The sequence below is a fragment of the Arvicanthis niloticus genome, chromosome 3 (assembly GCF_011762505.2).
Source record: "Arvicanthis niloticus isolate mArvNil1 chromosome 3, mArvNil1.pat.X, whole genome shotgun sequence".
NCBI lineage: Eukaryota > Metazoa > Chordata > Mammalia > Rodentia > Muridae > Arvicanthis > Arvicanthis niloticus.
Genome location: NC_047660.1, coordinates 72,351,271 through 72,376,800, shown reverse-complemented (window position 1 = coordinate 72,376,800; position 25,530 = coordinate 72,351,271). Strand labels below are relative to the sequence as shown.

The window sequence follows — 25,530 nt, the reverse complement described above, 5'->3', positions numbered from 1 at the left end:
TGATACTAGCCTGAACTCTACATGTACAGCAGCGCGCACGCGCACACACACACACACAAACTCACACTCACACAGGCTGTGTTCACTCTGGTGGAGTACACCTACTAACAAGCAGTAAGAGGTGAAGATAGTATTATGGGGGGAGGGGGGGACAGTCTCAGGTTATAGTCCTCTGGGAGCACTGGATTCTCCAGCACCACTCCACTGTGCTGCTCATTTAAAGGAGGTGACGAAGCAGAGGAACTTTACACCACCTGAAGCACTTCAATGCAGTCACGCAAGTACACACACAGCAAAGACCAAGCAAGCCTGTGATACCTGGTGTTCCGATGGCTTCTACATATGAGAATATCATATTTGATTTTCCTTTCAGAGAGCTTTCTATGCTGTGAAGGTCTTCCAGGGTGGTAACATATTTTACTTCATTAAAAAGCAGAGCACTAAAATAAACACAGACAAAATAGTGAAAAGTTTATTATAAACCCTTTTTAAGTGTAACTCCTTTGAACAAACTTGAGTAATGAGAGCACAATCGTTCTAACACACTGAAATAAAACTGGTCTCTAGATTATTGTCCTTCCTTAAACACTCAACCAGGACACTCGTAAGAAATTCTTCATCACAACTACCTCTGCACAGTTAAACCACATTCACTCACATCCTGTTCTAGTGCCTTCCAGATCTCTCAGGCTTGGACTTAGGTGAGCCGTCCATCCACACATCACAGCTGTGGGCTTCTCTCCTAAGCCTTGTGTGACCTGAACATTATCTACCTTGCTAACTTCATTGTGTCCCCCTGTGCTCACTCTGACACAACGCAGGCACACCTCAGAGCCTCTGCTGGGGTGCTTCACTCTGAGAAATGAAAATCCAAAAGGTTGGAGGGAGCCAGGCATGACACACTCATCTGTAACCCCAGTGGTGGCAAGAGAAGCATGAGTTCAAGGAAAGCCTGGGCCACACAGAAAGAAAAAGAGAAAGAAAGCAATACTGGAAAGTTTATTCATAAATACATCTACTGAATTAAGGCACCAGGAATAGAACACAAAGCAGATGCTCTCCGGTCTACAACAGTGACCTTTTTAACTTTACCATAATTAACTGAACATATTTCTTCTGTCTTACTCTGTTGTTTAGATTGGTCCAGACCTACTTTACTATGAAGCCCAAGTGGGCCCTGAGTTTGCAGCAACCCTTCTACCTCTCTGCCTCCCAAATATGGATTCATGCATGAGCCGACATGTCCAACTTACTAACAAATACTACTTTGTCAACCAAATGATCCTCTTATTTTGTTGTCTATTTCTAAGTAAGTTGTTCCCATGAACAAGAGTTTTTCATTTAATCTCTATGCACACAATATATTTTTATTAAACTAATTAGAGATTTGGGATGTTTTTCCAGGCCTACATATTTAAGTAAAGGTTCATTCAAATACTCACAATTAGTTATTTAAATATAGCTTTCTCTCACAGAAAAACACTTTCCCTTAAACAGCTATCCTAAAACATTTTGGGATTGTGACCCTTTTATAAGCTTAACAATTACTGATGCCCAATTTGTTTACATGTGTTATCCTATCAATAGTTGCCAAATAGAAAAGGCAAACTTAAAAATCCTTATTTTTAGAAAATAAAAACATCAGTGCATTTTAGCATAACTTTTTATCCAAAAAAATTTGCAGAAAAACAGTGACACAGATTTACATTTTTGCAAATCTCTTTAATATAAAATCAAATCTGCTGGGTGTCATATGGCCTCTGGGAACTTATTCATGAGACTGCTGCTGCTAAGGTCAAGTAATGCCTTATGTCACAAGAATATTTTGACTTGGTAGTCACTCTGAAAGTGCTATTCCAAATTATATTAGCTTAAATATTTAACTATTTATTAAAAATTTATAAACTATAAGAAGTTGATCTATAGTCCCTAGGGTAGCCTCTTGTTTTGTTTTTATGAGTGTTTTCTAAGCAATACTCACTGTGCTGGGTAGTTTGCATGTTTCACATACATCCTCAACAATATTACTGAAACACTGTAGCTCTACACAGGAAGTGCCAGGTCATTTTGCCAGTTGCTGCTACAGCTGAAATTCAAATCCAGGACTCCTAACAGTAATAGATGGACTTTCTGATGTTGTAACACACTATCTGGGGGACTGGGGGAAAAAAAGGTCTTCCTAGTTAGTCCAGGCTGGCCTTAAACCTGCAGATATCCTCTTGCCTCTCCATCTCAAATGTGTATAAGCATTTACCACCACACCCAGACATCACTGACCATTCTTATAAATGAGAAACTAGCTGGGAAAAGGATGCTAGCTAATGATGGGGCAAAAGCAATCCAGATCTACACCATTAGGCTAACATCCCATTTCAAAGTCACTGAGTATTATCCAGTGCACTTTCAAGAATTTCATGTAAATCCTTAGCTAAGAATTCTGTCATGGTGAACACAGCCCATGACAAAATCAAAAAACAAACAAACAAACAAAAAAAAACAAAAAAATTCTACCAAAATGTTGATAATATCACAAACTTGCTTTTCCAGGTTCCCAGCTATGAAGCTTGGCCATTTAACCTGGAATCATTTGCTTGACAGTCTGGATCAGGAGCAAGTGATACAAACAACTATGGATACTAGAATTACTTTGAGGTGGTGGAAGTAATACTTCAAAGGCAGTCATGAAGCAGTGTTACTGAGCAGCTCAATGCAGGTAGTGCAAACTTGCATCCAGTGTGTGGCAGCAATGCAAGAGTCCTCCCCACATTAGCTGTGCCATGATTCTAACTATAACTCTAGGCTGTTCAGTCCAGTTCTCCAGTCCTGCTAATGAAACTGAGATTTCCTCTATCCACTCCAAATCCTTCTGTTTTAGTCAGATCAGGGTTTGAACTAAGAACTTCAGGTAATGCACTCACTCTGTCTTGTTTAATTTTCGTGGCAAACATCTGAGACGGGAACTATCATTAACCCCAGTTTAAAGGCAAGGCTATGGGGTTTAGAGAAGTTACACTGCCTAATGTCCCAAAGCTCATTAAGCAGTCATTATCCATGAGATAATAATAACCAAAACTAATGACATTCATAATCTAATGATCTCTGTAATTTTTCCCAGTGGTTTCCTGGCTTTATTATATTCCTTAATAGGCAGGTTTCCAGATTATGCACATGTCTTAGGGAGCTCAAGGATGTATCCCATATGACTGTCTGTACTCTTTCACTTTGGTTCCAAAGAGAAAAACTGCTGTGGGAATGGGTTAAGGAAAAAGTCTCTCTTGGAATTTTTTCCCTCTAGTGATTGGGCAAGACAGGCTGAGGTGCTCTAACTGGGGATGCTTTCGTCCCTGGAAAGGACTTACCTTCCTTTGGTGATGCTCTTCCCCAGACTCTATCAGTGTCAACCACACAGATAAGACAGACAGACGATAAGGAATTGAGTAGCTGTCAGTAAAAAGGGACCAAGAGCCTGCTCTTCCCTTTTGTTACTGAGTCAATCATTCATTCCTTTTTTGAAAATTATAGTTCTGTCAGAATTCAAATTCTTAAAAAAAAAAATCAGTAAAACAGTATGTGCTAATTATCACCCAAAATCTCCCACAGGAGGGACAGGGAGTAGGAAATGATAATTATTCTTACATGTGGGTTATTTTCTTTGTTTGTATTTAGTTTTGCTTTTTGAGATATGATTTAATAGGTAGCCCAAGACAGCTTGGCCTTTCCTATGTAATCCAGGCTGGCTTAAACTAACTCTTTCTTCTTCAGTTTCCCACATGTAGGATGTAGAGACAGCACAGCACAACACTCCCCCAGAAATTAGTATTATCTAAGCCATGGGGCAGTAACTACCAGATTCACATATAAAGTGATAGGTTGAATACAAAAAGCCACCTATAAAGCATAAGCTGAAAATATATACAAGCCCCATTTACTCTCTAGTGCCTACAGGCTCCTATCAGCATACTCCTTAGAAAACAACTACGGGCCCTTAGAGGAAGATTTCTGCTCCTTCCACATTCAGCAATTAAAGTGTAAGCTTCTGAAAGTCACATCCACCAACCTGCTATGTACTAAGCACCTAAGAGATTTCAAGCACCTCATTATGCAGGTCACTGTTTGAAGATCTAACATTATTACCAATTAACAGCTTGGTGACAAATTCACATCCAAGACAAGCAACCTTTTATTCTAAATGTCCAATAAAAACTCCCTCATCAATTTCATATATTTTTAAGTAATGTTTCAATAATTATTTTAAATACCATTTTAAAAGTCCACATAGTTGGCAATAATGGTACAAAAGTATCTAATTTATAAATAAATAATGTGAACATTATCGTACTTATTACACTTATTCTCAGATTTTATAATTTTAATCTTTCCCAGCTGTATTTTTTTTATATTTGGGGAAAAAATAATTTATCAAAAATCTGGATAGTCTACTGACAGAGGAACAGAGTGGAAGAAAAACCGTGGTTCATTCTCAATCAAAACAGTCTACATAACAAACAAATACAAATGCTTTGAGAAAAAAGTAACACTTTGGCTTACACACTTTTGAAGCAAATACATACAAACATTATCAAATGCAAGCTTTCAGCTCATGAACAAATATTTTGAAAACAATCTAAGCATTATCTACAAATATTTCTTGTCCTTAGTTATAAGGCTAAGTAGAACATCTTGATAAAAAACAAAGACAAGTTGGGTGAAATTAATATAATTTAGCATGTTGCATTGATCAATTTTGCACACCACAGAGTAGAAAGGTTGCACCAACCCAGCTGTGAACCCTTCTGTCTACAACAGTGACCTACTTACAGAATACACTAACGCAGTAGTGGCAAAAGGGTGGGAGTGACCAGCCTCCATCTAATTGAGTTAGGCCCACTCTAAGACATGGAACCTGTGTCTGACACTGGTCATGTGGCCAAGAACCTAAGACTAGATAGGCCATGAACCAAGAGGAAAACCAAAAATTATTCTTCTACTGTTGGGAGCCAACTTTTAGCAGAAAGCGGCTATCAGCTTTGCAGCCATCTTGAGCCATATACCCTGACATGAGACTTGTTTTTCAACAGCCTATAACAGCTGAAGCACACTCTGACATCCCACATATTTTGTTTTGCTGTTTACTGACCCCAGCTGCAAGGCACATGTGGTAGCCACGCCTGCAAGGCATGCAGTTCACGTGCTGTCCACGTGCTATCCATGCCATACATGCCTATAAGGTGCACGTGGTATCCATGCCTGTAAAGCTTACATCATATCAACACCTGCAAGGCACATGGCAAAAGCGTATAAATACCCAGATTTCCCTTCAATAAACGAGACTTGAGACTTGATCAGAACCTCTGTCTTGTCTCCATTCTTCGAGTCTCTTCCCCTTTACTCATTCTCATTTTCTTTTCTCTCTCTCTCTCTCTCTCTCTCTTTCTCTCTCGCTAGACCCTGACCTGAAGACTGGAGCGGCAGCTTGGGCCGGGGAAACAGTGGCCGCCAAGCATGGAGTGGAGAGGGCCACAACATTCTACTAAAGGAACAGCAATAAAATGACTCCTCTGTCAACAGATAATCAAGATTTTTGTTAAATTAATAATTTTATTAATAAAATTAAATTTTGATAAATAAATTTAATTAAAAATTGATAATTTTTTAAGATTGTAAGAGCCAACAGGGATGGAGGACATTCTAAATAGAACACAACTGACGCACATAAGAACTCATGGAGATGGTGGCAGGATGCACAGGGTCTGCACAGGTCCAAGTCAAACAGGGTCTCAGTACTGAGAGGGGGAAGGGACACAAGCTACCATCCCTAATCAGGAAGCTATCTCCAATTGACAGCTGCTTGCAAAAGAAATATTAGGTTTTTTCTAATAGATGCTCTCATTGAGTATACAAAACCATACTTAAGGGCAGGCCCCATGCCTAGCACTAGATGGACAACTCAAAATGAACGCAAAGGTATCTGAGTCATTATTTTGTATCACAAAGCTTTGTCTGGGCACTTTTTTAAACCTTACTAGTTGTCTTAGTCACTGTTCTACTGCTGTAAAGAGACATTATGACCAAGGCAACTCTTACAGAGTAAAGCATTTGATTAGGGCTTGCTTAGTCTTAGAGGCTTAGCCCATTACCATCACGGTGGGGGGGATGGCAGCATGCCAGCAGATACCAGAGTGTAGCTGAGAGCTATATCCTGATCCACAGGCAGAGAGACAGGCCTAGTGTGGGCTTTTGAAACCTCAAAGCCCACCTTCAATGACACACTTCCTCCAACAATTGTCCAAATCATAATCCTTCTAATCCTTTCTAATAGTGCCATTTCCTAGTGACTAAGCATTCAAATATATAAACCTATGAGGGCCTTCTTATTCAAACTACCACGCTGGTCTTTTGCTTGTATATTATGATTTCTGATTTTGTGTTGTTATGGTTTTTTTTTTTTTTTGTGTGTGTGTGTGTGTGTGTGTGTGTTTGCACATATGTATGTGCTTCTCAAGCTTTTTCTTTGTCTTGTTTTTTTCTGTCTGTTTTTATCTATTCTTACTTGGTTTTTATTTACCTGTTTGTTTTCTAAAGAAAGAGATATAAAGAAGGTGTGAAGTAGAGAGTTAGGGAGGACACAGAAAGAGATGAGGGAGAAGAAACTCTAATCAGAATAAATTGTATTTAAAAAAATCTATTAAAAATATTTTTGTAAATAGAAAAAGGTCAATAAATTTTGGGTTGCTTATATTCTGTCTAACAAAATACTAGGTTAGAAGAGCAATATGACTGTGTGTGTGTGTGTGTGTGTGTGTGTGTGTGTGTGTGTGTGTGTGTGTGTGATATGATATATACACATACCTCTTATAAATATATTAAACAATAATAAAGTGCTAGAATGTGACTACACATATTTTACACCTGATATATACATATACATCTTGTAAATAGATATATCAAACAGCAAATAAAAGCATCTTTAAACAAAGAACAGGATATAAACCAATGGAGAAAAATTGTTCAGCTATGGATAATGGGATTATAAAGACCATTTGTGTGTGTTAATAGTTTTATGTAATACTCATGCATAGAGTCAGAATATTTGCTGCTCAATCTAATAGCAGTTTATTGTTAGCATTAATAAAACATCCTACTTTATTAGTGGGTATAACCTAATTCATTTTTCAGCTGTTTTTAAAATAAAAATTCCTTTAGGGTCAAAGAGCAAAACTCTGAAGACACAAAAGATCAGTGGCCTCCTGGGCAGGGCAGATGTTTTAGGTTAATGAAAAAGCTCTGTGTGATACCATAATGACTGATTCAATTCTTTATACATTTGTTCAGACCCACAGAATACACAACATGGAATGAATCCTTTTGTAACTGTGGACTTTTGGTGACTATGATTTGTCAGGAGGGCTGGGGTGTGCCTCAGCATTTGCCTAGCCTATACAAGGCCCTGAGTTAGATCCCTAAAACCACTGAAGAAAAGAAATACATTATTACATACTGATTCACTGTAACAGATGATGCATCACTAGTGGGAAAAGCAGAATTTATGCATGTTTGGGAGCAGAGGATGAATGAGAGCTCTGTGCTTTCCTTGTCTTTTTGCTATAAAACTAAAAGTGCTTTTCAAAAGAAGAAATGTCATTTCTAAACAAAAACACCACTACTGGTGTACTGGTGTACACCGACAATACTTTAACAAATGGAAAAATATCCTATTCTAAGATGAGAGGATTCATTCTTAAGATGTCAACTGTCTCTAAGATAACAGATTTAACACTAGCAGAATTTAGAAAGGATTTGGAAAAGAGAGAAACTGTACAAGCTAATTTTAGATGGCATATGAAAATAAAATAAGCATGCAATTTTGAAAACAAAAATATACAAAGACCTAAATTGTTCAGAGAGATTACAAACTCAACAAACTAAAGCAGTAGTACTGGCTTACAGACAAACCATGAGACATCACTCAGAAATAGAGCTCAGTACACATAAGAGCTTTGTGTGACCATGACACCTAATTCTGAATACAAATCTATTATTCTGCTTGTGTTGAGACCTAAGTAGCCACCTGGGTCATACATTCCTCATACCATTGACCATGTCAAATTCTTTAAAAAGTATCAGTCGTGAAGGGGGACAGAATTTTGGAGTAATGGCACGTATGTGCAACACTGCAATGGTGGGAACATGATGCCTAACACAGTGAATGCCTATGTTTAGTTAATATGGGTTCACCAATTATATCACTGTGATAATACAAGTGCTATTAGGAAATCCATTCATGGAGGGGAAAGACATGGAAACTCTGTACTATCAGCTCAGTAGATCTTTCACTGTTTAAAGCTATTAAACGGCATTATCAACTGAAAACCTCAGAAGGGCTGAATTTCTTTATAACAATGGCATAAGGGAAACCACTGTTCAACTTAAAGCCCAAAGTCAAGAAAAGAAAAGATAAATTTGACTACACATTCTTCAGAAGACTACAGTGGTCAATCTCAAAAGAAATTCTGCAATTCTGCTTCCTTTACATGAGAGAAGTAGTCTAGAAATCAAGTTTAAAACTCAGTAGAAAAGTGGTCAGAAAATATTCAGGAGTAGTTCCATTGTGATCACTGTGCAGATATAAAGTATGAGGCAGGCCTGCTTGCTGAGCACTGGGTACTATAAACTGAGGAAAAGTTTCAGCCACAAAGACAGAATGACAAATGGAAATGGCATGTTCTTTCTCATGGCAATTTGCAAGGCACTGCCATCGTATTTGTTGTAGTTACTCAATATTTAAATATTATTGGGAAATGCTATGCAATACTGTGTCTTTTTATTATGTTCAAAGCAAGAATGAAGGAATAGCCTTTCTGATTTCCACATCTCAACTTTCTTTCCTCTCTTTTCTTCCTTGTGCTTTTGCCCTAAATATCTACCAGATGAGCTATGTCCACAATGCCTAGCTGTCCTCTTCCGGGGCTACAGTTCCTGCAGCGACTGTAAAGGAGTGCCACCATCTGTAAATGGCTCTTCTTCCCTGCCCACTGCAGACAATGATCAGATTCATGAGGGGGACAGGAGGAAAAAGAAATCAAGCATTACACTAGGTTTGTAATTTGCTGACTGTTACTGAATTAACTGTTGCTAAGCCTGTTATTTTCATATTCTGTGCATTAAAAAGAAAACCAGTTCTTTGTTCTACTTCCCTACATTATACAATGGCCACTGAGCAGTTTCTACCTGTGCTGGAACTGACCACGTTAGGCACTGGTTCATCAGGATAGTAAGCCAACCTCAAAGTCCTAACAGAATTAAATCAGGGCTGGATATTCAGTGGTTAAAAACATAAGTAAGCAAGTTTTGCTCTGGCTTCAATCTCTACGCACTGGTAAGGGGGTGAGAGAATAAAAAAATGTTATTTACCTACTATGATATAAAGTAAATAAATCACCAACTCCACAATATTCATGATTCTTTCTAACAATCAATATCCAGGTGCACACACAAGCAATCTTCTCCCAAAGGGCTCCTCGCTGCCTCTTCTACCGGCCAGTGAAGCAGGAATAATAGGCAAGTACTAGGAGTAACTCAAAATGTACAAAACAAACAGCTTTCCCAAGGACTGCCGACTTCAACTTCTTAACAGAAACACCTAGAAAGCGCCTCAGCCAAAGTCTGAGATAAGGGAGCCTCAAAAATGCAGATGTATGTATGAGTGACATTATACGGACCCAACAGGTTATATTTAGGAATATATATGTATAAATACATATATGCATGCAATAACAATTAGTAAGAAGGGGGAGATGATGAATATGAAGGAGATCATGGGATATATGGGAGAAGAAAAGGGAAGGGAAAAATGTAACTAAATTCTAATCTCAAAAATAAACTAAAAAAAAACAACTCAGGCACATGGCACTGAATACAGCTGTACATATTAAGCAGTTAGTCTGAAGCAAGCTAGCTCTTCAGCTTCAACTGTGGATACGAGCTTGGCTACCGGAATGTGAGAGTCATAAAAATTTTGCCAATAATAAAAAGTTTCTGAAAGCCAACAACAATTAATTCAAAACCAAACACACAATAAACCCAGGTGTCTCTGAGAGTGCTCCCCATTTCCCTGCAGCCTTAGTTCAGAACACACTCTGCACTGAAACTGTCAGCACACCAGGCTACGACACCCATGCAAGCCACGTGATCCGCCTAGAGCTCACTCAAGGCTATGATACAACCTGCAGTACTTTTATTGAACATATGAAGTTCTGCTCTTACGAAAACATGGTTTGACTATGGAAAACAGAGACTTTTAATATATTTCCACTGTAATTCCTCAGCATATATCAAATTAGCATATCCTTGGAAGAGGCTGTATAAAAAATGTTCAATTAAAAAAATACTGCTTGGGTTGCTAAATTTCACTTTTTAAAAAAAGTATCACTAAATGAATTTTAGCTTGTGAATATGAAAAAGTTTCTAGTAATTTCTGAAATGTCCCTAAACATCCTTGTGCCATTTTGTGCTGCATGTTTATGCAAAGCAGCACTCAGCACTGAAGATCACAAATCAAAACATTGATCACGTTCCCTTCGCCTGTCCCAGAACCCTGCTTCACGTGTTACACTGCAGAGTATTCTGACTGCATGTCCGTCACATATTTCCCTGCTTTTCTCTTCACCAGACATTCATTCTTACAGATTTATACCATCCGCCACTTTCTTCAGGAAGCCTACTGAGTAAGTCCTACTCTCCACCTAGACATGGCTTTTCTCTTCCCTATGCATCTAACAGCCCTCAAGCATACGTGCTTCCTTCTAGCATTATACTTACCACACAGTATCTTCTGCATCTACTTCCATGAGAAAATACTAAATTTCTCAAGAACAGAAGTCACACCCTGTTCTGCATCCCCACTGCCTAACAGTGTCTGGCATGTAGCAGGAACATGGGTAAGCGAATTATATGGGGAGTTTGTGTTCTCTAAGTCAGCATTAGGAATGCAGCACTACCATACAGGAGAACATCAACAAATCATCAAGCCAAGTACTCCAGGTGAGAGGCTCCTTGGCACACAGCCTCGCCTACGGCCCAACTGTTTCAAATGCCTGGGCATGAGGTTGTCTATTGTGGGTCTACTCTGAAGTCCGGTGTCAAACCTGGATTCATACTTTAAGGGAAGGCAAATTTAGTGCCCTCATCCCTTAAACAACCCCATTTCTCTTTTTCTTCACCTCCACTTTTAGATTCACGATTGTTATATCTATTGTGGGGAGAATACCAGCAAAACTGGTAACTTCCTGAGACAGTAGCGTGTCTTCTACTCTGGCTTTTTGTTGAACTTTCAGGGAGAAGCTCAGGACACTAATCAATGTCCAGAACTAGAAAATCTATAGAGACAAAGTATATGGGGGCCTCTTTAGGGGTGGGACATAGGAAGATGGGAGCCAATGGGTCAGAGTTCTTTCTAAAGTGAGAAAAACTGAAATTGACCATGGTAATGGTTGTGCATATCGGTAAATATACTAAAAACCACTGAATTGTAGATTTTAAGTAAGTTAAACAATATATTAATTATATCTCAATAACTTATTTCCTAAAAAGAAAGGGACCATCTTTCACCAATTAACTGGCCTTAGGGCTTATCCTGGCTAGTTTTATGTCAGTTTGACACAAGCTAGTATTATCTGAAAGGATAGAACATCAACTGAGAAAATGCCTCTCCAAGGTTCAGGTGCAGGGCATTTTCTTAATGAGTGATTGATGGTGAGAAAGCATGGAGAGCAAGAAAGTAAGCAACACCTCTCCATGGCCTCTGATCAGTTCCTGCCTCCGGTTCCTGCTCTAAGTTCCTATCCTGACTTCCTTCAATGATGAACAGCAATATGGAAGTGTAAGCCAAATAAATCCTTTTCTCCCCAACTTGTTTGGTCATTGTGTTTTGCCCCACCCAAAAGGAACCCTAAGACAGAGCTCATAGATGTCAGGAATTTCCAGAACCTTTCCTATTTTGCATTTTATATATTATTAGAAATGAACAATTATCACTGAGCATGTGTTCATTTGTACAGTGATAATCACAACTTTGTACCTATAAACTTTTCAATTTTCTGTATCTTAACTTTCACCTAAATTTGTGGGTAAAAAAAGAATCAGGAAGTGTAACACCAAAGAGAAAATGTTGGCAAATGCCTTAAGAGGCAGTAGACCTGCACCATGTAATTGGAAAAGCCCATGTAAATGTCATATTTTCTAGCTTTGTGGCAATAAATAAATAAATAAAATACACCAGATTTTTACTGAGAGACAGACTGCAGAAACAGAGCCCAGGTAGACTTGAATTCCAGGCCTGGAAGTTCCATGCAGAAAACTGAGAGTCGTCCTCGGTAAACACTCCCAGACTCTTTCTGTACTAACCAAGCAGGCACACAACTGTACACTCTGGAAAAATAAGGCGAGTATGAGAAGGAAACAAAGTAGTTTAAAAATCCCAAGAAAACAGCAAAGCTGAGCGTCTAACTGCAACCACCTACCAGCCAGGTGTTAGTGTCCCTGACATGCACACACTGCCACCCACCCCCAAAGTGGTAGTATTCAGAGGTGGGACTTTGATGGAAGATTGGATCATGAAAATAGATCCATCATGAATGAGATTAATAGCCTTGTACCAACCCTCAAACCTTAGCACAGCTGACTCCATGAGGGCAGCACCATTCATGCCATGAAACTCAGCAGACAGTACCACGAGCCAAAATGAAAACAAAGACCTAATCTATCAAAGTCCACAGTTCTGGGAAAGTCTCTACTTCTGTAGTTCTGCTTCTGGCTAACTATTCTTGCTAACTGAAGTATGTCAACCCAGAACATAGTTTGGTTTTGTTGTTGTTGTTTGTTTTGTGCTTAAAAGCTTACCCTGAGAAAATCCGGATGCGATACTGGGGTCCTAAATACCCAGTATAGTCTCTAGCTGGCTAATACAGGCCTTCCATTGGCTTAAACCCATGTCCAAGCAGTCTGCTCTGGTGGATACTCCACAACAGCCTCATAAAAGAAAGCTCAGATATCCAGGTTCCTTCTGCTATAAGAGGATATGGGAGAACACATCCTTCTACAAAGAGCAAACTCTCCAAATCTGCCAGTAATTTGCCACTGGACTTTCAGCCTCCAAAACTATGAAAAGTAAATTGTTTTCTATGCCACCTCATTTGTGGATTTCATTGTAGCAGCCCAGACAGACAGCTATGAAAGGCATCTACGAAACACTCATTGCACTAGTAAACCAAAAGCAACTTACGATCATTCATCAGGTCCAGTTAGGAAAACAACTTTCATACAGAGCGCATGTTCCTGTGTTCCTTGTCACTGAAGAAAGTTTAGATCCTTGATATAAGATGATGAACCAGTGATATGCATAAAACTTGTGTGTATAAATATAATGTTGGAATTCTAAAATACCTCCAAGGACTGTGGTTCTCAAAAGTGAAATTACCGATAAACAAGCAAATGAACACCTCCTGTACTTACAAGAGAACATGGGCAATGATGGCGTTCACGTCAAACAAGATGTCCGTGGGGAATTCTCTGAGAAGTATGTTGCCTCTGGAAAGAGTTTTAAGAACATGTTATACAAGTATCTACTTACACTCCAAGTTCCTTGGCAATCTAATACATTACCTTCTTTGATGTTAAAGTTCTTATCTGTGTACCCCATACACCTACCAGAGTGCTGGTACATAATATATTCAAATACATACTGTGTTTGCACTCAAATAAGTATGTTCATTCTAAAAAATTTAGGACCTATACTTGGCAAAAAGTACTGGGAAACAAACCCAAAAGACACCCCCCAATTACATCTTCCTGTCACAGAGATTTCCAAACTGGCTTGGGAAAGAAACAGGTGAGAGACAAGTTTCCTGAGCATGTCCTAGGACACATCTCCAGGGTCTGAGAGTGTATAAAACTCCTCTGGAGATGACAGACTCAAGGACAGAGAAATCAATACCAAGACACCAGCAGATCCCTGAGAGGAAAAGGATTCCCAATATGGAGCTAGAAGAGCCACTCAGAACACTATCTGCTCTGCACAGAGCAGGACAGACAGTCGGAGTAGGAACTCACATAAGAGTCTAGAGAGTACTCAAGTCCCCAGCTTTTGTAAAGAAGGAAATTAAAATGGCAAGTCTACTCCTTGAAGTGTCTACTAAACTTCCCAAGACCCACTAAAGGCCACATCATTCTGGCCCAGTGATATATTTTTTTACATAGTCTAAAACAATCACTTTACATTAGTAATGATCACACTCCAAAGAGAATTTACCTGAATAAATACGCTTTCATCAAACCCTCTTCTTCCCCACAGTACCTTGACGCTTCTTCTTCGACACAAGTAACCTTTAAAAGATTATATTTAAGGTTCAAGGAACGCACCACAGGGTCAAACAAGAAGAATTAAACATCACCGCCTGTCTCCAGGTTAAATTCTGTATCTCATTTTTTTCTGACTTATGCTGTCACTGCTCACTCACGCACCTGAGAAAATCACAGAAAGGAACAATTCTCTACAACTTGTGAAATTAAATTTTCTGCAACTTTATATTTAACTAAATTTTACTTAAGAATCAGATAGTAAGAAAGTAAAACAGGAAGGAAATGCTTAAGGCAAGATAAGCAACCATGAAAGAAAACCAAAAAGCAGAGGCTGAGAGTGGAGCTCAGAGGCAGAGGGTACTTAGCAGAAAGAGTAACTGTAAGCTAGGTCCATGACAGCGATTCGGTGCCTGATCAGAGCGGCAGCTCACACAGTATGGCAGCCCATAGTGTGGCTGTTTTGCTGGTCTTCTAATCCAAGTCCATCAACCCCTTTACTGTTATTTACAGAACCTTGCTTTGGAAAAAAAAAAAAAAAAAAGAAGTGTCCATTAGAAAAAGTTTTTAGACTCTACAGCAGGTCAGGATGGCCACAGGGTACACTTGGCCTTGGCGAATGTAGCTGCGTGGTAATTCACTAACAGTTCTCAAAAGGAGACAGCTGCTCTCTTAATAAGAACACTAGAGTACCAGGAGCAATCACAAGCACAGGCACCTCTACACTGTTTGCTAAGCCAAGTGTGCACTGTTAGAACAGCCACGCCAAACCCAGACCACTCACAACCCAGACTGATGTGGAGTAATGTCTGAGACCAGACATGAAAATAAGACAGAGGGTGACAGGGCACAAAATCAGGAGGCAGTCATGTAAGTACAGGCCAAGGACTTGGATCTGGAAGGAAGCCATTAAGACTTAGGGGCTGATCAGGGCTGAAGAGTGTATGCACGCATCACCACACAAAAGAAAGCCATGAGTAAAGTGCACACTTTTCCAGCTAGGGAGATGAATGGCCACCAATACAACCAACCAAAACAAAGGCTGGAGAGGCAGTTATTTTGTTCTGAATTTGATTAAGGGCTTTGTTTTCTTTGATGGAGTGGGGCTTTACTGTTGTTAGTTCGATTTATTTATACAGAATTTGAGGAAACAGAATGAAAGCTGCAGAACATTTGTTTAAAAATATATTTTTTAAAAAAGGAACTGACAGGAAAAACATAAAGAACAGAAAATTAGAATTAACTCAGCTAGAACCAAAAGAACTTTAGTGTACACAGGTTTTTAAAGTTCCAACTATAGGAATGCTTGATGTTATGAGAAGAGATCCATGCACTCATTCATTATAGTCTGAAGATATGGCATTATGTTAATCACTGGGGATACAGTTAAGTCCCAAATAAGAAACTTTAGTTTGAATTTACATTTTAAAAGTATAAACATTAAATAATTTAATACATAAAGCTAAGTAGTATGCATTTTAAACAGTAATAGTACAGAATACAGCAGAGCACTGAAGACAGATAATCATGGAAGGCTTCTCTGAAAAGGTGACATTGGCACAAGACCTGAAGGGAGACATGTAAGTATTTAAATGTGTGCCTAGGGTAAAAATACCTGCAAAGGTCCTGCGGTAATGGCAGCTGTGGCAGACTCAAGGAATAGAAAAATGAACTGTATGCTTTAGGAACATAAACAAGGAAGAAGACAGAGCATGAATCACAGACAAGGCAGTCTCTGTGACACTCAAGGTTTTGACTTAATGTGACTGCAATGGGAAGCCTGTCAACACATGGGGCTTGTAGTGGGGTAAGAGCGAAAGAACAAGCCTTTCTGGGACAGCACTGTGTCCCCTCCGTGACAGCATGACCAGGAGAGTAAGAGTGGAAAGAGAGTAAACATGAAAAGTTTTAAAAACAGAACTCAGGGGTCTATGGACTGTTCGTGAGAGAAAGATAAGTCAGAGATGACTTTGTTTTCTTTTGTTTTAAAACAAACTTTGATATCATTATAAAACTTTGTTTTGGTTATAATTTGTATAATATTTATTTTTTCTTCATTTACCTTAAAAATGTGTAAAGCTTTTATTTTAGACACGTTTAAGTTGCATAAAGTTGGACTAGGTTGCTTTCTCCAGGTTGAAAATAATTATCTTAACTGGAGTACTTAGTCCACTTCTATCTGATCTCCACCCATCCTGGAGGAGCTACTAACAAGTAATGGTGGCAGAGGGAGAGGCAGTCTTTCCCTTCGGGTGTAACCACCAGTAAGGTGCCTCGCTAAATAAGCCCTGACCCATCTCCATTCAAGCCAGCCTAATTAAGTTCAGTGGTCTCACATGCTCACAAAAATATCTAGATTTTGGTATTTTCTCCATCTACCTGTGTCTGTCAATATTAATTTCTAGGACATTCTCAAATGCTACTTTTCCCCAACACCATGTCACTTTCAATCTCAATGCTTAGCAACAAGCCTTCATTTAACCCAGGACTGAATTTGTGTATCCTCACTACACTGTTAGAGCACTATCCTCTAACTTCCTACCTAGGAAGTCTCATTCTTAGTAATGAAGATGATCTGTGAATGGGATTTAAACGCAGATTTACATATATTCTTTCCAAAAAGAAGAGGTCATCTAAAGAACACTCAATATGGAAAGCTCATTTCACTTGTAAATATTTACTTCTTACATGGCAAGGACCAAACTAAACCTGTAATGTGGACCTCATTTATCACCTTCCCTCGGGATTTCTAAGTGTTCTCAACCACAGCATCAAAATGTCAGTTAATAACAGTGACAGTGTGAGCACAGATCCTGACATTCTCCTCCAGTTACTAGATACACAATTCCAAGTTCTTGTCTACCTGTTACTAAACAGCACAGTCATGGTTTTCAGTATCATACTTAACTACTACTTCATCATTTTTAAAGTTTATTCTTATTTTATGTCCATGAATCAATCAATCTCTCTCTCTCTCTCTCTCTCTCTCTCTCTCTCTCTCTCTCTCTCTCTCTCTCTCTCTCTCTCTGTGTGTGTGTGTGTGTGTGTGTGTGTGTGTGTGTGTGTGTGTGTGTGTGTGTGTGCCTGGTGATAGTAGAGACAAGAAGGGAATCAGAGTCCCTGAAACTGGAGCTATAGATAGTTATGAACTGCCATGTAAGTGCTGGGAACTGAATTCAGTCCTCTGTAAGAGCAGCTAGAGCTCCTAACCACTGAGCATCTCTGACCTGTCATTTCTAAATTGTAGATGCGTGCTGGTGTAACACTCTAGAAAAGACTCATTTGTTCTAAGTAAATCAAGCCTTACTACATACAGAACACTTAAAAATGAAGTTTGTAGTTTGATTGGGTTTTTGTAAGGTACATAGATTGTTCTAACTTCCTACCTAGGAAGTCTCATTGCAGACAAGAGGCAAATCATCTCTGGGAGGAGAATGATAGCTCAGCTGAGAACAAATAAATGTATGCAAAAAGCCAGTGGACACTAATCTGAAAGAATTACAACTTTCAATAGGCGACTTCTCATGGAAAGTTAAATTAAATAAAGTCTTAGATGTTACCTAATCTGACACATGTGGAAACTGTCCATTAAAATCCATAGCAAATTTGAACATTTTTTTGGGAAAAAAAATGTATCTTCACATTGACCTGCTTTATTCTAAAAATGTCCCAAACTATAGTATAAGCAATTATAAATACAGAAAAATACAAAGCCAAAAATATTTTTAATCATCTTCATTTTGTTCCTTCCACTTACACGTATAGAAATTTAATAAAGAGCTGAACTGTGGCTGCCGTGAGACAGCTGGAGAACGTAAGCATGCCCCGCAAGGCTTGCGACGATGCTGCGAGAACAGGTGACGAAATGCGGCTTCTCTCCTCTCCCCGCACCGCTACACAATCACTGAAGCTCTCTCTCCCTGCGCTTCTACCTAAACTTAGGTAGGAGAGCAAGGAAAACAAACTCATTTTTTCTCAATTTGGAAAAAGTTGTGAATGTGGTTTGAGATATGCGGTCTTAGGTCTGAGGGCTGTAAATGTCTGTCACTAATATTTTAATAACGTAAATATCGTCTACCTTTGCAACTGAAATCCCATAGTCCTGGAGAGGCCTAATGGCTTCTTTTAGTTCTTCAAGAAACACAGAGTTACTTAGAGAACCTAAAACAAGAAATGTTGAGTGAATATTATTGAACTTGATCTTTTAAAAGATGAATATTTAAAATTAAAGGTAAAATCTGAACACACAAAAAATTAATTATTTTTCATTAATTTAAGTATTTGTCTAACCAGCCTTCAAAACAAACACACCAAGACACATATTTTCCTATTGTTTCTTTATTCTTATTTTTGTTATCACAGTATAGTTTAATTTTGTAAGTTACTTGAAAATGTATTTAAAGTATATATTAAAAATATAATAATAAGTTTGAATCAGCGCCCCAGCACAGATATGCCACCATGAAGGAGACTGTGTATTAGGCAGGCCGATACAGGAACCAGATCCATACCCAGCTTTGGGAAGTGATCAGCAATGAGTGCTGGCGGCTACTTGGGTGACTCAATGCTGTAGCTGGAGAAGGCTGAAGTCTACTACAATGACTCATGCTCTCCGAAGTGTATGTCCGGGGATGCCCTAGTGGACATGGAGCCCAGCACCATAGACAATGTGAGGTCTGGGCCTTTGGGACTGCTCTTCTGGTCTGACAACTTCATCTTCACTGGCAACAACTGGACCAAGGGCCACGATAAAGGAGTATGTGCATTTTAACTGCCTGCAGAGCTTCTAACTCACACACTCACTGGGCAGTGCACGGGCTCAAGCATGGGCACACTGCTCATCAACAAGACCTGAGAGGAGTACCCAGATTGCATCATGAACACCTTCAGAATCACGTGGTCACTTACCGTCTCCAACACCACAGTGGGGCCCTACAGTAACACACCACTGGAGCACTTGCTGGTGGGGAGCACTGATGAGACCTGGTGCATCAACAATGGGGCCCTCTACCACATTGCTTCCACAGGCTCAAGCTCAGCACACCTACCTATGGGGACCTCAACCACCCAGTATCTGCCACCAAGAGCAGTGTCACTGCATTTCCACATGTCCATGTCCCCACCCAAGTCAGCTCAACACCAGCTTATGCAAGTTGGCCATGAACATGGTACCCTTCCCAGGCCTGCACATCTTCAAGCCCACTTCAACCCCCTCACCACGGCAGCTGGTAGGACTGTGCCTTGACAGTGCCCAAGCTCACACAACAGATGTTTGAAGCCAAGAACATGATGGCTGCTACTTGACCTTTGTCACAATCTTCAGGGGTCCCATGTCCATGTCCCAAGCAGATACTGGCCATCCAGAACAAATTAGATACCATATATGCAGCATACTTATACGTGCATACAAAACTTTCAAATTGACTTTAAAATACCAAATCACAAATATAATTAAACAGTGCCTAGAGTTGTGAACTCGTTTTGGTAATTCCAGTACAACTATACTGTTACTGACGTGAAGGCTTAAATGAATCACAATTATGTTCAATAGTCATGTTAATTAGCTCAGTATAATTAATGGCATAGCCAAAGCAGAATATAGACTAGTAAGCTAAATCATTGCTAAAACTACATATCCAGCTTTTATAAAATTGCTCAAACAGCTACATGCTAAAGAAAAGAATAAGGAAGTATACTCCAAAAATGACTACATGAAATTCAAATGTCTTGTCAGTAACCCTGAAGTAGTGTTTTCTATGAATAAGCAATATGTAAACCCATTTAATACTCACACTAAGTTTAGAAGACAAACACTACTGCATCATAGCAGATGAGGAAAGAAACAGAGGAAAGCTAAGGTGCCTGGACTCATGCAAGCAAGCAAATCATAGAAACAGCATCACAGCACACACAGTTATAACCTACAGGAAGTTCCCACTGAGTGTACTGACTACAGCGAAATAAGTACCTCAAGAGTCATGTAAGAATTTTAAAAGATACTTACCAACTTGGCAAAAATAAGCTAATGAGGCTTTTCCTGGCTGCAGTGTGCTGAAATACTGCTGAGGACTCAGTTCTGGGAGAGAGTCTTCAGTTGACTTGTAAAAACTGCACATCAAAAGCAATGCAACACCAGCTCTAAATATGCTGAAGCCAGAAGACATCATGAGCTGTGCTTGGGTATACGTGCCAGGAGACTTGTCTGTTTTCTTCACTGCTGTGTTCTACTGCCTGAAGCAAAACCTGGCACAGAGAAGACGACCAACAAAGTTCTGTTAGACCAAATTTGCTAAATTTAAAGATACCAAATGAACAGTTAAATCACTACATGACTTGATTTTACTAGAACTTTATTTCCTTCTAGTGAGAAAGAAATTCTGAGGAGGAATCATATATAATAACACTGAATTGATAATACTTTTGTTTCATTTTATATGTTCACAGTGCTGGGGACTGTTTAAGAAAGTTTAAAGAAGTTTAGGACTAGTTTAAGGAAGTACTATGTAGCACTAAGCTAACTACATTCACAGGGCTTGGAGAGGGCTGGGTGCACATCCATGCTGTTGTTGATTCTGTAATTCTGTTTGGTGGTTTGAAACAAGGTTCTAGTCTGAAGGCCCAGCTCACCTCAAACTTACAACACCCCTGTTTGCTGCCTTTTGAACACTTAGATTACAGTCATTCAATACCATATTCAACTTGATTTTTGATAACTGCAAAAAGAAATCAAAGATACCAACAAAATGCTCATTAAGTTTCACATCTTTGGGCTGGAGAGATGGCTCAGGGGTAAGAGCACTGACTGCTCTTCCAGAGGTCCTGGGTTCAAATCCCAGCAACCACATGGTGGCTCCCAACCATCTGTAATGAGATCTGACGCTCTCTTCTGGTGTGTCTGAAGACAGCTACAGAGCACTTATATATAATAAATAAATACTTTATTAAAAAAAAAGTTTCACATCTTTACTAAAGTATGGTAAGCTGACATTCTTGAAAATTTGAAAATTAATTTAAAATACTATCGACTCCTTTATTATTTCCTGTGTTAAAGAATGAACTCAAAGCCTTATACAAGCTAGGCGAGCACTCTGCCACTGATCTTTTAGGTCAGCCATCTTCTTCCTTTCTTAAGTCCAGCTGTCCAAGCTGGCCTTGAATTTATGATCTTCATGCCCCAGGTCGCTGAGTAGCTTGGAGTACAGGCCTATACCACCAAGCCTGGCTCAACTCATTTTTAAAATTAAACATTTTGTTTGACACATTTACAGCTAATATACAACAAATACTCCAGCAACTGCTAAACCCCATTTGGTTGGGAACAAGACATGCAAAGTCTGCTATGGGTTTAGTATCTTTTAAATCTCCTGTAAGATATCTACTCACGCTATGCAAGAACATTCGTTCTGAACAGAAGCCTACTTTAATGCTTAGAACATACTATTTTACACTGGTTATACACTGCAATCTTAACTGGCTGGTCCAGCCCTGCTTTCTAAACCCGGCTTGGTCTAGTCACCCATTCTCCCGTCAACTTCTTCCTTGGTATGCTTAACTCATTCCTTCTTGGCCTGCTCTCAGTTTTGTCTGTTATTTTGCAGTTTTCAATGTTTTTCTAACATCTCTGGGACTTTTTCTATACTATCAAACATTAAATGAAGATAGCTTAGGTAAGCAATTTACCGCAGACATACATTCCCAGCCCCTAGGGAAATTAAAGTAAGACAAAAATACCATATTTATAAAAAGCATAAGTACACTCTAGGTATAGGTAAGACTTTTCATCTTTTAATCTGAAATAGGAACGATCACTACTTTAAGATGTTTATATATTCCTAAGAGTAAGGGCAAAGTTTTTCGCCAAAGAATAAGATGACAATTTTATAAAGAAAGCATAAAGCACAGGCTATACACTCTATTCATCCAAGATGATCAATGAGATCATGTCTCCCTAGAGAGCAGGTGTTCTTGAAAAAAAAAAAGAATGAAACTAATGATTCATGGATTACTTAATAACTTCTGAAATTCATTAGACCAAGTTACTATCAGTGAACAAATCTGCCTTCAGTTTGTAAGCCTGAGTTTTGTTAAAAAGCCGAAAGTAAAATAAGAAATGGCAGCTGTAAAGGGTATATAAAAATGTAATCTCAATGATACCTTATTAGGAGGTATTCTTAAAATTAAAATTGATTATTCATTCTAACCATTGTACGCAACCTATTTCAGGGCTGCTTTATTGATGGAATTGTTCTAAAATAGGTCACTCACTATTTTCTTTGTATTCTGGAGGAAACTACATGTATTTCTGTAGCTAACAAAATAACTACAAAGCATTCATTCCTATATGAAATAACAATAACCTAATTAAACAGCAAAGTATTAGGTTAAATCACAACCGAAAGGCCATCAATTATATCCTTGTCTTGAGGCTACAATTCAATTACTTTAGACTAAATTGGACATTAGGGTTGGCACACTGTTCCTCTCTCCCCACGGTGTGCTTCGCAGCTCCAAAGGTTTTATCTTTAGTCATCTTCTATGTGACTGGACAGGTGAGACTACACCTGTGAAAGTGCAGCTACCAGTTAGGGGCCAGAGGCAGGAATACATCAATAATCTCACAATCATTCCACCTTTGATAATATTTGACTATTTAATACATACTTAGAGAATAGAGTATGTGGAGTCTGCTAGAACTAAAACTGTAATAACCAAAGTTGAATGGGTGAGGAGACACAAAGGGAGAAAGTGAACAGTGAGGTGGTGACAGAGGCTAAATATATTTCACAACACCAAAAGCCACAGTTATGGAAAATAGTAAAATCTATGCTGAAACATATGACTACAAACTGGGAGCAGTTATCTCTAAAGAAAAATCTGAGACAAGAATAAGTATCAAGGCAACTTCTGAAGCCCGCAAAGCCATTCCTTGTTTTTGTTTTCCTTTCCTTGGCTTTTTCAGATATGGTCTCACTAGCTTGGCTTCATGGTGATCTCTTGCCCCACACTCCAAAATGCTGAGATTACAGCTATGAGCTGCAATGATACCTGGCTGGCATCACTTCTTTAAATAAATCATCTCGTTTTTATTTCAAAAGTTATTTTTTATCTCCTTTGTTCTTCAACTTTTACAATCTTTCACCTTTTATTTGCATGTAAATAAATCTTCCACCATTATTCAAATCTACCCCATCTTGCCATAAAAGAATGGACAAACCCATGCATGGAAAAAAAAATATTTGCTCAAAGGCTTGCCCTCCTTATACAAGGATCTTTAAACTAACGGGCAGAGAATGTGTGTGGGAAACAGTGTCAGCAAACACAGAGTGAAAACAAAGATACAGAAAATGGTGGCTTTTCCCTCCAGTAACTAGAAAAGGTACAAAAAAGCCGTGCTCAATGCTTCAAACGTCTACACACCTACGCAAACTGATGAGAACCTGGGAGAAATGTGGCCTGGCTCTCTAGGTGTGGCAGATGCTGGATCCAGTACTCTCACAGGTGTAAGGCAAGCCTCACTGAGCTTCCTCATTCTGCCTCTGCTGAAGCTGTTTATGATACTTTGTGACTTCAATGTGGGGTGTGCAGGGGGATATCAGTCAACAATTTCAACAGCCAGCACGTGGCAGGCACTTTATTGGTAGGTACTGTGTCAGCAGGAACACAGCACAAAGAATCCTTAGCTAATACGTAATGAGCTCAAGGAAGACTTGTAAAATGTTGTCATCGAGATTTGAAGACCTACTTCTGAAGCCTAAACTAGTCCACGTCCATTGGTACACAAACTAGAAATGAACAGCTGCCTAAACAAAAACTCTAAAATACTAGCGAGGAAGTCAAATAGACCTCAACACTAGTCTGGGCACCACAAGAAAAGGGTTATCTGACATTAATCAATAAATGAGCCACATCAAGTTGATAAAACTGTTGCTACAGCAATTTGGAGATGATATATACCTAATAAGTCTACAATGAGTGTGTACCAAAGTTCTTACAGCTAATGAGGTTATTTTAAGCACTAAGAGGCTTGCAAACACTGTATGGTAGCTGCTGTTGGTTGTATTTAACAAGGTATGCATGCAAAAACAGATTCTGGGAAGCACCAGCAAAGAAAGGCAATATGCAAACATAAAATGGAACTTAGACCCAAACTATTCCTTGTTCAAAGCAGCATGCTGACCAAACCACCTCAACCTCAAAACAAAAGGCCATATACTCCGAAGCCAGTTTGAGATGCTGCCAAGATAATGATAAAACTGGCAGGACCTGTCACAAGACAAAGCCAAAGACCATGGAGAACCATGTTCTAGGGCACACAGAACGAGCACTGTTGGCTACTAATCTATGCCGAATAACTGCTGTGTATTTAAGTTCTCTGAAGAAACTGCATCTGTACAAAGACCCTGCAGCATGCTTGACCTGTGCTGGGTAGAACATCATGAAAGACAGAACACTGTAAAACAAGAACCGAAACTCATCCTGCACTACCTCTTCCCCTTTCAGTCAATGCTGACTATCCACCTTTGAATCTGGCTTGTACATCTGTGATGCTAGGAATGTATATAGCCTCCACCCAACCATAAAGCTAATGAGATAAAGACAACCTCTAAATGCTGGAGATTCCCCTGCCTCCGTACAGTCTGCCTGATGAGCTACCATTGAATAAACACAGACTTATAGCTTTTTTTTCATTTTACCATTATTGTATGTATATGTGCATGACTATATATGTGTGGATGGTAATACTAGTTGGTGCTGGTAAACTACTGATCCAGAATGAGTACAAAACAGATCTTAAGCTCCTGTGTAACAAGTCCTTGGAGGTGGAGGATTGAGAAATAGCATTCTTCTTAAGCAGAGCATAGGAAAGGGAGTATTTAGGAAAAGCTAGAAGTTGGATGCTCCAGTAAATATGCTGTCCACAAGAACACTGGATCTTCAGTGAGATGTTCACTCTAAGAACACAGGATTCCCTCTTGATCTTGCATTTCTTTGACTGAGTTGCTACCAAATATCAAAAAAAAAAAAAAAAAAAAAAAAAAAAAGTAACAAACTTCGTATAGTGGCCCAATATACAGTCGTTTCTCACTTATTTGAAAAAAGAAATATACCTCTTATTCTGTATCTCTGGGTCTCAGATGAGGATAGCACCACTTGCTCCTACACACAAGCAGAATATCA

At 39.1% G+C, this 25,530-nt stretch overlaps 1 protein-coding gene across 6 annotated transcripts in view; it reads right to left on the bottom strand.

Moving 5' to 3' along the window:
• Txndc16 (thioredoxin domain containing 16) overlaps positions 1-25,530 on the bottom strand; it is a 65,335-nt gene that overhangs the window by 39,220 nt on the left and 585 nt on the right. For all 6 annotated transcript variants that reach the window (XM_034498090.2, XM_034498092.2, XM_034498091.2 and 3 more), the window contains 5 exons: positions 20,357-20,595; positions 18,431-18,513; positions 14,306-14,379; positions 13,510-13,584; positions 319-440 (listed from right to left, as the gene is read on the bottom strand). In XM_034498090.2, coding sequence (XP_034353981.1) covers positions 319-440; positions 13,510-13,584; positions 14,306-14,379; positions 18,431-18,513; positions 20,357-20,519 — 517 coding nt within the window. In that variant the 5' untranslated portion in view covers positions 20,520-20,595. The remainder of the gene's footprint in view (positions 1-318; positions 441-13,509; positions 13,585-14,305; positions 14,380-18,430; positions 18,514-20,356; positions 20,596-25,530) is intronic.